At 34.9% G+C, this 13,062-nt stretch overlaps 1 protein-coding gene across 1 annotated transcript in view; it reads right to left on the reverse strand.

The window, feature by feature from the left end:
* FBXL17 (F-box and leucine rich repeat protein 17) overlaps positions 1-13,062 on the reverse strand; it is a 491,431-nt gene that overhangs the window by 465,957 nt on the left and 12,412 nt on the right. The window contains 2 exon segments of the mRNA XM_003123817.6: positions 8,133-8,390; positions 11,269-11,391. Coding sequence (XP_003123865.4) covers positions 8,133-8,390; positions 11,269-11,391 — 381 coding nt within the window.

The following is a 13,062-nucleotide window of genomic DNA, read 5'->3' on the forward strand; positions in this document are numbered from 1 at the left end:
AGATCCAAGCCACGTCTGCAACCTACACTGCAGCTCGTAGCAATGCCAGGTACTTTAACCCACTGAGCAATGCCAGGGATCGAAACTTCATCCTCATGGATACTAGTTGGGTTCTTATCCCACTGAGCCACAACAGCAAGTCCTGTAAGTATAAACTTCTACAGCCATAAATTTCCCTCTGAATACTATTTTAGTTGTATGCCATAATTTTTGGTGTATTATTTCCTCATTTTCATTCATCAAGTTATTTTCCAACTCCTCTTGTGATTTTTTCAATGACCCATCGGTTGTACAAGAGCATGTTTTTTAACTTCCACCTCTTTGTGTATTTTCCAGTTTTTCTTATGTTACTGATTCCTACATTCTTTTCATTATGGTCAAAAAAGATACTTGTCTCATTTCAATCTTTCCAAATTTATTAACAGTTGTTTTGTGGTTCAAAATACAGTCTCATCTTGAAAATGTTTCATGTGTATTCTTCTGTTGTTGAGTGTAGATATTACATATGTCTGTTAGATATAATTGGTTTACAGTATTGTTCAAATCCTCTAGTCCCTAGGTGACCTTCTGGTTGTTCTCTCCATTAATTAAAGCAGGATATTAAAGTCTCCAACTATTAATGTACAACTGTCTTTTCCTCCCTCCAAGTCTGCACTTTTGCATCATATACTTAGGGGCTGTGTTGTTAGGTTCATTTATGTTTATAATTGCTATATATTCTTTTTGAATTCAAACTTATCAGTATATAATAATATTTATTGTTTCCTGCAAACTTTGTCACTTAAAATTTTTTTTGATAATAATTAGATCTTCCTCAATTTACGATAGGCTTACATCCTGATAAACCTATTATAACTTAAAAATATAAGTCAAAAATGTTTTAATACATTTAACTTGCTTAACATCAGGCTGAGCTTAACCTACCTTAAACATGCTCAGAACACTTACATCAGCCTAGAGTTGGGCAAAAAATTCTAACAAAAAGCCTATTTTACAATAAAGTCTTGAGTAACTTATGTACTTTTACTGAAAATGAAAAACAGAATGAATGTATGGGTACAAAATGTTGTAAGTGAATTAGCTGGTTACCCTCATGACTGCATGGCTGACTGGGAGCTGCAGCTAACCGCCACTTTCAAGCATGAGAGAGAATCAATCAACATATTGCTAGCCTGAGTAAAGATCAAAATTCAAAATTTGAAGTACAGTTTTTAATGAGTGCATATGGCTTTCATAAAAATAAAAAAAAAATTAAGTCAACCATCCTAAGTTGGGGACCACCTGTATAGACACTCAGCTCACTTTGGTCATTAGTATTTGAGTGAAGTATCTTTTTCCGTCCTTTTACTTGCAACCTCATTGTGTGTATATGAAAATGAGTCTTTAAGACTTCATATGCATGGTTTATTTTTTTTAAATCCATTCTGCCTCTCTGCCTTTTAATTAGAGATTTCAATTCATTTATACTTAGATAATTACTAATAAGGAAGGATTTATTTCTGCCATTTAGCTATTCATTTACTATATGTCTTATGTGTTTTTGTTGTTCTTCTTCAATTCATTACTGCATTTTTTTGCATTTAGTAAATTTTATGCAGTGTATCATCTGATTCTCTTCCTAATACCTTCATGAGTATATGTGTTATTTTCTTAACGGTTACCATGGAAATTGTAATTAATACCTTACACTTATAGCCTAATTTGAATATCACCAACTTAGTTTCAATAGTATATATCCTATTTCTGTGTATCTCTATCACTCCCAGTTGCTATGGTTATTATCATAGATTACACTTTTACGCATTATGTGCCCATTAACAAAGATTTATAATTACCATTTTATATATCTGACTTTTAAATCACGCAGGAAAATATAAGGAGTTAGAAACCAAAAATACAATAAAGCTATCTTTCATGTTTACCTACAGTTACTTCTACCCATGTCCCTTTTTTTCCTCATATGGCTTTCAGATACCATATAGTGTCTGTTTATTTCAGCAAAAAGACTTTTTACCATTTCTTGTAGGGCAGATTCACTAATGAACTTTCTCAGTTTTTGTTTATCTGAGAATATATTAATGTCGCCTTCTTTTTTTTTTTTTTTTTTTTTGTCTTTAGAGCCACACCTATGGCATATGGAGGTTCCCAGGCTAGGGGTCAAATCAGAGCTGTAGCCCCTAGCCCTCATCACAGCCACACCAACGCCAGATCCAAGTTGAATCTGCGCCCTACACCAAAACTCATGGCAATGCCGGATCCTTAACCCACTGAGCAAGGCCAAGGATCGAACCTGAGTCCTCATGGATCCTAGTCAGATTCGTTTCCTCTGAGCCAGGAGGGGAACTCCTTCCATGGTTTCTGATAAGAAGTTGTTAATCTTATTGAAGATCCTCTCTTTGCTATGAGTCACTTCTCTGTTGGTGCTTTTGAGATTCTCTCCTTGGCTCTGACTTTTGACAATTAGACTCTCATGTATCTTAATGTAGGTCTCTGTGAAATTTTCATGCTTGGAGTTGCTTAGAGTTTCTCAGATGTATAGATTCATGTCTTTCACTAAATTTGGGGAGTTTGGGCCACCATTCCTTATAATTTTCCTTCTGCCTTTCTCTTCTTTTTCTTTCTAAGACTCCCATAACACAAATGTTCTACTTGATGGTATCCCACAGATCCCTTAGACTCTGTTCACTTTTCTTCTTTCTTTTTTTCTTTCTGCTCTTCAGACATGATCATTTCATTTGTCCTATTCAGGTTCTCTAAGTCCTTCTTCTGCCTGCTCACATTTGATGCTAAATCACTCTACTAAATTCTTTATATAAATTATACTTTTCAGCTCCAGAGTTACTACTTAGCTCCTTTTTATAACTTCTAGTTCTTTGATAGTCTCCTTTTCTTCATGCATCATTTTCTTGAATTTCTGTAGTTCCCTGCCCACACTTTCCATTAGCTCTTTGGGCATATTTAAGATAAGTGATTTAAAATCTTTACCAAGTCCAATGTCTGAGATTCCTCAAGAATGGTTACTATCAATTTTTTTTTCCCTTTGATTAGAACATACTTTACTGTTTCTTTACATGCCTTGTAATTTCTGTTATTGTTGAAAACTGGAAAATCCAATATTATAGTGTATTATAATGTAGTAAAACTTGGGAAGTCAGATTTTCCTTCTTTGCCAGGGTTTGCTTTCTTTACTTATTGAAGTTTCAGCTTGTGCTCAGCCAACGTTACGACAAATATTTTCTTGAATGCCAACTGTAAAACAAAAGAAAAATCAAAAACACTTCTCCTACTCTTTGCAGACTTGTTCTGTGCTTTAACATTTAGTCATGTCATTTACAACTCTGCCATGGCCTTCACTTTCTGCACTAACCCTAGAGAGCAGCCAGTGATGAAAGTTTAAGGTCTTCACAAGTCTTTTCTGAGCATGAGTCTTGCCCTGGACATGCACATGGCTTTCTAAATTACCCCATACACACTGGCACTTGTAATTGCCTTAATTCTCTTCCTGGCTTTTCCCCACAGGCCTTAGGTAGTCTATTCCATGACTCTGCCATAATCTTTTATCCCAAGTATCTACAGGTTTTTGCATCTGCCTTAATACCCACTAGTTTTCCACCCTGTATGCATTATGAATTAGGTGAAACAGAGTGTCTTGCATCAGTCCTTTAAAAAGCTTCTATTCCAGGCAGGATAGAAGAGAAAAACACAATAATTTGTGAATAAAGTCTGCTCTGCTCCCTCTGGAACCAGGGACCTGGGTCCCACACTGTGAACATGGGCTGCTGCCTTCAATATTGTTGCCAAGCTGGGGAAAGTATGGGGATACAGACAAGTAAAAATATGTCAAAGTTTTCCCACTGTTTTTAATTGCCTTTTTCTTGCCCCAGCATTCACTTTGCTGTCAAGCCTTAACTGTTTTTCTGAGTTCTGGTAAAGCTGGTTTGAACAACTTCTTGTTTTTCAATGTTTCTCTGAAGGAATGGGATTTGACAGCTGTCTACTCTTCCATTTCGCTGATGTTACTCTAAATATTTATTTTTAAAGACTAGAAACTCATAATACAGCAAGACCAAAATTACTAATGTAGAGTTCCTGTTGTGACTCAGCTGTTAGCTAATCCAACTAGTGTCCATGAGGAGACAGGTTCAATCCCTGGCCCATTCACTGTGTTAAGGATCCAGCATTGCCATGAGCTGCGATGTAGGTAGCAGACAGGGCTCGGATCTGGCATTGCTATGGCTGTGGAGAGGGCTGGCAGCTGCAGCTCTGATTGGACCCTAGCCTGGGAACTTTCATATACTGTGGGTGCAGCCTTAAAAAGAGAAAGAAAAAAAAAAAACTACTAATGCAATATCTATTATTTTTCTACTATTTTAATCTGAGGAGATGCCAAGAGTGACCATTTCCAGGAATTTCTACAAAGATCCATGAATTGGATTGAGGTGTTAACTGCTGAAATCAAATACAAGCCATCACATAAAACATTAATGTAATGAATATAATTCCTTAGATTTATTTAAATACTTTGGCAACTACCTCCTCTCTGCTGCAAATGTTAGACGGTAATAAAATACTAGAAAAACTGAAAAAGTCTATTATTCTTAATTAAATAGTTCTTTCCCCCAAAAAAAGTGATTGTAGTTTTATTATATATATATATATATATATATATATATATATATATAAACATGTTCCATGGTAAATTTAAAGTTATTTTTATGAAAATAAAAATAACAGAATTTCAAAGTGCTATTTCACAAAGAACAGTGTTTATCAAAAATGGCCTATTAAGTATTTCACCTTAAGTCTGAGAAACATGGTGAGGTAGAATCCGATACTTAATATATTAAATTTTAGATCCATTAGACCTCCAGACTGAAATGCTTTACATAATTGCTTTAATAAGCAGAATTCAAAAAATACATTCATAGGGTATTTGATCAAGTCAATCAAAATTATAGTAGTTATGATGGAAATATATTTTAAAGATATCATCAATAAAATACATGTATACATTTTAAAATATTGTCAGTGTTACTATCAGAAGAGGGGGAAAAACCCAAAATCTTTCAACCTGATCTGTAAAGTCAACATTTCAATCAATTGCTATGCTTATGAGTAAAAAAGAAAAAAATTCAGGAAAATTCATCATTTTATGAAAGTTCCATCCTAGACCTTTTGAAACTTTTACATTTTCAAATTGTTAATTGACTAAAATTGTAATATACTCCACGGCAGAGCTTATCAAGCACCACTGGGTTATAAGATTAACTTACTGAGTGGGTCAAGATTAACATTTATTTAATCATAGTATAGAACAGAAAATATCAATTGCACTGTTCATAAGCCTATGTATTGCTTCATGAAACTTTTACTTCTATCTTATGTGTACATGAAAGCCATTCTCTTTCTACTATAACCACAGAACTACTCCCTCAGATGCAAGAGGCTAAACTAGAACACACTCTGTTAACAGCAAAATCTTAAGCATAGCAAAGGATTAATCTCTGCACTTCACTGAAGTTCATACACAAATACTTGAAATCTATGGATGAAAAAGATTTAGGTTATTTTTACTATTTGTATCAGATCATTACCTCATATATAACTAATTCACAATTCAGAAACCACAAAAATTTGGAGCAAACATCTAACCTAACATAATTAAAGAGTTCCAAAATACCTCACATTCTAGGGGACATTACATAGTCTCACAGCTATAAATATTAGATAAATTCATAATACTTAACTGGCATGTCTTGTTCATTAAAGGACTTTCTAGGTTCACTCTATATCAACCATAAATATGACCTTATTCTTACTAGGAACTCCCCTGGCACTCTGCTCAACTGATACTTATTTGTGTTACATCAGAATTAAACATATAACAAATTTAATCCATTTCTTTTTTGCTGTTTTTAATTTTTAAGAAACACACCTGCGGCATATGGAAGTTCCCAGGCTCAGGGTCAAATCAGAACTGCAGCTGCTGTCCTATACCACAGCCACAACCCACAGCCACATGAGATCCAAGCCACATCTGCAGCCTATGCTGTAGTTTGCATCAAAACTGGATCCTTAACCTAGTGAGCAAGACCAGGAATCGAATGCACATCCTCATGGACACCATGTCAGGTTCTTAACCCACTGAGCCAAAGAGGGAACTCCTAATCCATTTCTTAATAAACATTTTTTAAATAGTTCATTGTGAAGTACAATTTGCTGACAAATTTCAATAACAAAAAATTAGGCCATGTCTATAAATTTTTTATAATTTACTTTAAAGATTAATTTGTTTTAATAGATTTAAGAACTTCATAAGATGCTTTGCTAGTGAATAATCTAGCATACAGCAAAAACAGATAGGACAAATATCTCAAGACTGTTACTGCAAAAGTAGCCTTTACAGATAAAATAGGCTTCCTTATAAATTCTAGCAGCATTATTAATACATATATTGGATTTATACACTCAGTACTATTTAGGATAGAGTCTTTCCAAATTTCTTCTAACACTGAGCCAATTTCAATTAATTCATATGTAATATTTAAATTTAGGGATCTGATTTAAACATTTATTTATTCTTTACTTCTGATTTCATCTCAGATCAGATTTAAATCTAGGACCTATTAATACTCTGCTTTTACTGTGAAGTATTAGGACTATATCCCAATTCTAAATTTAAAAAATAAATCTGACAAAATTATTGAATGGAATTATGAATTAATTCTTCTTTTAAACAAATGTTTGCCAAGGATACTGTGGATAGTGATAAATGTGCAAAGTCTCTGCCCTCTTGGAGCAGGCTCCTTTATTTGAAGTCTGAAGAGTATCATCTACTGGCATGGAAAAGCGAAAAGAGAGTAGGGCTTTGAAGAATCCAGGCTTCAAATCCTAGGTCCACCATCTGCTAAACATGAGGCAAGTTTGTTAATCTCTCTAAACCTTAATCTCTTCCTTTACAAATGAGTTTAATACTACCTATTTCACGAAGTTAGTTCAAGGGTTAAATACAAAAATATAAAACGTGTCTGGTACAATAGTAGAAACATTACTAAATATTTAGAACATTCAAAAGTCAGGAACTGGTGGGAGTTCTCATATGGCTCAGTGGAAATGAATCTGGCTAGCATCCATGAGGACACAGGTTCGATCCCTGGCCTCGCTCAGTGGGTTAAGGATTCGGCATTGCCAAGAGCTGTGGTGTAGGTCACAGACTCGGCCCAGATTTGGTGTTGCTGTGGCATGGGCTGGCAGCTGCAGGTCCAATTAGACCTCAACCCTGGGAACCTCCATATGCCACAGGTGCGGCCCTAAAAAGACAAAAAAAAAAACTAGGGACTGGCACATAGAACCCATTCAGTATCCGCTCTGAGACAAGAAACCTTAAACACCACTTCCAAAGAAAGTGAATCAAAGAGAAAATGCATGATACTATATTTAATACAAGTGCTATGCCAAATATACGTAATTACCACCTTTTTCTTCATTTCATACTCCTTAACTTGAACTTCCATTTATGCCTTAAAAAAGATATTTTAAAACATGTAAGCATATCATCTAGTAACATAAAAGGGGAATTAAAAGTTAATTTTTAAAACTTCATGATGGAGTTCTGCTATGGCACAACAGGATTGGTGGTATCTCTGCAGTGCCAGGAAGCAGGTTCAACCCCCAGCCCTGTGCAGCAGGTTAAAGGATCTGGTGTTGCCACTGCTGCAAAGTAGTTGCAACCTCAGTTCGGATTTGATTCCTGGCCCAGGAACTCTAAATGCCATGAGGTAGCGCAAAAATACAAACAAAAAAAAAAACCCTCACGCTGACACAAACTGCATATTATTGTTACCTAAAGCAAAATCTGGTACAAAATTTAAGTAACAAAAGAATAAATTAATAGAATGGCAGGTCAAAGAAGTTCAGACACTTAACTACAAAATACAAAAAAGTTAGTTTTGTTTTAAATAGCCATGTGGTACTCTAGTTCACTAACCCAAACATTTCTCGATACATAAAAATGTAAAGCATGTATTACTTTAGTCTCTGAGTATCACTTTTAACATAACAACATTTCAAGATGTTGCTACAAGAAAACATGTTAACACAAGTAAAACCATTTTGTAGATGCTAAAATTTACCTGTTTGAGTCCTTCGTCAGTAAGTTTGTCCTGGTTGCCTACATGAACTTTCTGAAGTAAAGGACAATGAGAGGCAACCGCAATAATAGAGGTGTCAGAAAGCTGCTTACACCTGTAGGCTGTATACCTAAGTAGTCCAGGACATTTAAATGCTAGAACACATACGCCAGTATCAGACATACTGCGACAATCAGAAATGTTGATTTCAATTATATTTTGACTTCTTGATGCAATTTTTTCCAATAATTCATCAGTGACCTATGAGAGGGGAGGAAAAAAGACAATAAATTTAAACCTTTGCTAAAATAGTAGAAACTTTCTACCCATTTATTAAATTTTCCCCAATAAATAATAATTAGATTACAGCATAAAAACTGCAATCAATAGAAAACCTTCTTACTTAGATATTAAAGCATAATAAGAACTGTGGTATAATAAAAAAGATATTTGGTCTTTGCCTCCAGTTCCTGGAAGAGAGCTCCTAAAGCCCTCGGAATTTCCTGAGTGATAGGAATGTCTTTTGTTATTGTTAACAAGCCCATTTTGACTATTCCTAAGTTTATACTAATGAAATGACTAAAGTAGGGGCCCCTGGACAGCTTCAGGATGGGGGCTGGTCAACAGAAAGACCAAACACGATGTGATTAGAGGGTGGAAACTTTAACCTCCATCTTATGGCTTCCTGTGAGGGGGGAGGAGAGCTGGAACCTGGGTAATAAAAACTCTTAAACAATGAGATGTGAAAGGCTTCTGGGTTGGTAAATAAATCAAAGTGCTTGGAGGGTGATATGCCCGGAGAGGATTTATAAACTCCATACTCTCTTTCCCCATACCTTGCCCCATGCATCTTTTCCATTTGGCTGGTCCTGAGTTATAACCTTTATAATAAGCCAGTAAAGACAAGTATTTTCCTGAGTCCTGATCAATCTAGCAAATTATCAAACCTGAGGAGGGGGCTGGAGAAACTCTCAAATTTACAGCTGGTCAGTCAAGAGTACAGGTGGCTCTCGGGACTTGAGTCTAGCATTAAAGAGAGGGGACAGTCTTCTGGGAATGAGCAATTAACCTCTGAGGTCTGTACTAACTCCAGGAGTTAAGTGTCAGGATTGAACTGAATTGTTGGACACCTGGTTGGCATTGGAGAATTTGTTGTTAGAATGGAAAAAACACACATCTGGTGTCAGAAAACACCAAGAGATAATATACGTGTTTCATTAAAAGCCTAAAAAATCCATCCTTGTTAGGAAAACTTACTTTAATGAAACCTTCAAATTCACTAAAAACTCCCCACAAACAAAACTGTATTGAGATTTTGAGTTGGTTTTGTTCTTAACCCAACAAAGAGTATATATCAGTCTTACAATGTATGAATCTTGACTTTTCACACTTAATATTAGATGATACCGACCAGGGAGTATAAATTTCAATTATTTTACTACTTCTATCCAAATACATCACATATAACTAAATCCACAACTTAGAAAATATATCATTTGGCTATCAGCACACCGAAGACTATATGTAAAAGTCACATCAAGAGCTTTTCTCAAAAGACTCAAAGCTAAATATATAGGTAAGCCTTAAAATTCATCTGGTGAAAAACTCAGCTATCTCAAGTTTTTAAACAATTTTTAAAAACACATTCCCTGACCAATCATATTTCCAAAAAAAAAAACAGTTAACATTATTTAAGTCTTCCGAGTAATATGAATGGTGAGAGAAAGCACACGTGATGCAATTTACAAAGTAAGAAAGATCTGGAGTGTTGAGGGATACTAGGAATAAAAGCCAAGTTCAAACTTCCTTTATTTGTTTGTTGGAAAGAACATATCTTTTTTTTTCTTTTTTCACCTTCAGACCTAACTACCAGCAGAGAAGAAAAGCTATTCTTAGTCTGAGTTTGTAACAAATAGCTCAGATATCCAAGACTAATGAAGTAAAGGGCCAATGGACTGCTTCACATTACCTCTCTCCACTCTACCAGTCACAACTAACTAAATATTCATCATTCCCTCTGGACACAAATTTCATGAACCCAGGCAGATAATGACATTGTTTTAACCTCTTACCAAGGAGGCAGAAAAACAAAAAGAAAACTTACACACAAATGCGCAAGACTTGCTTATTTTGTTTAAAGTATATGTGTTATAAACACACATATATACCACTGGTGATGTGACAGAGCTGACTTATACCAAATCCCAAGAGTCTTTAATGTGAACCACCTTCCACATCAGTGATATCACTATATTCAAGGACAGCTGTATCTCCATCTCGACCCTAGCCTGGAACTTCCTTATGCCACAAGTGCAGCCCTAAAATGCAACAAAAAGAAAGAAAGAAAACAAAAGGAAAAGAAAGTAAGTTATCTTTTTTCACTTTGCTTCCATTTCTACATATAAAATAATACTATAAGAGGAGGTCACGCTGTGGATCAGCATAAATAAACCCAACTAATATCCATGAGGACGCGGGTTTGATCCCTAGTCCGGCTCAGTGGGTTAAGGATTCAACGTTGTCAAGAGCTGTGGTGTAGGTTGACACGCGGCTTGGATCTGGCATTGCTGTGGCTGTGGTGTAGGCCGGCAGCTGCAGCTTTGATTCGACCCCTAGCCTGGGAACTTTCATATGCCTGTAACCCTAAAAGGCAAAAAAACAAAAAAGTATAATAAAATTATTACATATTAATAGGGATAATCAACTCATAAGGTTGCTGATCAAATGAATATATATAAGGCTCACATGTGTATGTACATGGCACATCAGCAGTACTACACAAATGTTTGCCATCATTTTCTACTATTAAACTAACATCCATAAAATGACCCTCCAAGGAGGGGAAAGTTTAATAACTTTTCAAAAAGATAGCCAAAGAAAGGTGGGAGATAAACAAAGAGGATGAACGCAGAGGATTAAAAAGTAACCCAAACTAAAAAGTATCTTCTTCGCCACAGGAACCTAGTAGCTTCAACATAAATTTGAAAAAAAATATATATATTACTAAAGTACAGAATTATATAGTCATTTGAACTATTTTGGAAAAGTAAAGCGAAAGAAGCGATTTCTGAAGAGGAAAAAGGTACTTTTGGGGTAGGTCAAAACAAAGTGAGTGTTTCTTCAGAATTAGATTCCATACCTGCTGACGACTACTAAGATCCAGCTGCTTCCAAAACTGGAAATCTAAACAAAGGTCACGCCAGTACTTGCACACCAATGATGCAGAAAGGCAACGCTCATCCAGGGATAAATTGGAAAATATCTGTGTATAAAAAAAGAACCATATAATATGTGCTAGGCATTTTAAAAGCACATTACAATGTTTTTATTAGTTAGAAAAAATTAACTTTTTAAAACAGAAAACCATCTTAAGTACAAGTGGCCATCATTGTTATGGACTGTCCTAAAGAGGAAGTATGTTACAGAAGGAGCTAAAAACAAAACTAAGAGGGAAAAAAAAAAAAAAATCAAACACTCACATAACTAAAATCATGGATAAAAAGAGACATTATTACCAAACTTACAAAAATAGAAAGATTTAAAAGAGAGTACTATAAACAATAGTATGACAACAAATAAGATAACCTAGATGAAAAAGACAAACTTCCAGAAATATACAAAAAAACCTGAACAGGAAAAAATAGAAAATTTGAATAGACCCTTAACAAGTAAAAATACTGAATCAGCAATCTAAAAGCTTCCAACAAAGGCCAAGGACCAAATAGCCTCAATAGCAATATGATTAAAGAACAAATATAAATCCTTCTTAAATTTTTTCCAAAGTTGCAGCAAAGGGAAACTCTTGCTAACATATTCTATGAGGTTAGTGTTACCCTGATACCAAAGCCGAAGACACCACCAAAAAAAAAAAAAAAAAAAAACTGTAGACTAAAGTCCCTTAAGAATTTAGATGCAAAAACCTTAACAAAATACATTTGACCCTTGAACAATACAGAGGTTAGGGGTCCTGACCCTTAATAGAGTCAAAAAACCAAGTATAACTTATAGTTTACCCTCCCGATAAACAGTTCCTCACCCATAGACTCAACCAACCAAGGACTGCATATTATTTTAATATTTACTATTTTAAAAAATCTGCATGTAAGAAGACCTGCACAGTTCAAATCCATGTTGTTCAAGGGTCAACAGTATTAGTAAACTGCATCTAGCAGCATATTAAAAGGATCTTAAGCCATGCCAAGTGGGATTTATTCCAGGAATGCAAAATTGTTCAACATACAAAAAAAAAAAAAAAAAAAAAACCATTGAACATACATTAATAGTGAAGATTTTTTTAAAAACCTACCATCCCAATTAATGCAGAAAAAGCATTTGACAGAAGCCAATACTCTTTCTTGATTAAAAAAAAAAATACTCAGAAACTAGGAAAAATAAAAGGAAACTTCCTTAAAGTGATAGAGTGCCTGTATAAAAATCCACAGATACCACTACACTTAATGGTAAAAGACTAAAAGTCTTCCTCTGAGATGAGGAACAAGACAAAGACTTTTATCTCCACTTCTATGCAACTCTGTACTAGAGATTCCAGCCTGGGCAATTACTCAAGAAAAGAAATAAAAGGCATCCAGATTGAACAGGAAGAATCAAAATGTTGTAGTCACAGATATCATGATCTTATATACAGAAAATGTAGAGTTAAGTATTTCTAAATACTAACAATGAACAATTCAGAAATAAGAAAGCACTTCTATTTGCAACAGCATCAAAAATGCTTTTTTTATAGTTTCCATTTCTTTCTATTGAAATTTCCCATTTGTTGGGTCAATGTTACCATATTCTCCTATAATTTGAATAATGTTTCCTTCCATTCTTTTAACATGTTTATAATAGCAGTTTGAGTTTTTATCTGCTAAGTCTAATACCTGTGCCTGTCCAGTTTCGATTAACTGCTTTCTTTTCTCTCAGGATAGGT

Source organism: Sus scrofa, chromosome 2, assembly GCF_000003025.6.
Source record: "Sus scrofa isolate TJ Tabasco breed Duroc chromosome 2, Sscrofa11.1, whole genome shotgun sequence".
NCBI classification, from domain to species: domain Eukaryota; kingdom Metazoa; phylum Chordata; class Mammalia; order Artiodactyla; family Suidae; genus Sus; species Sus scrofa.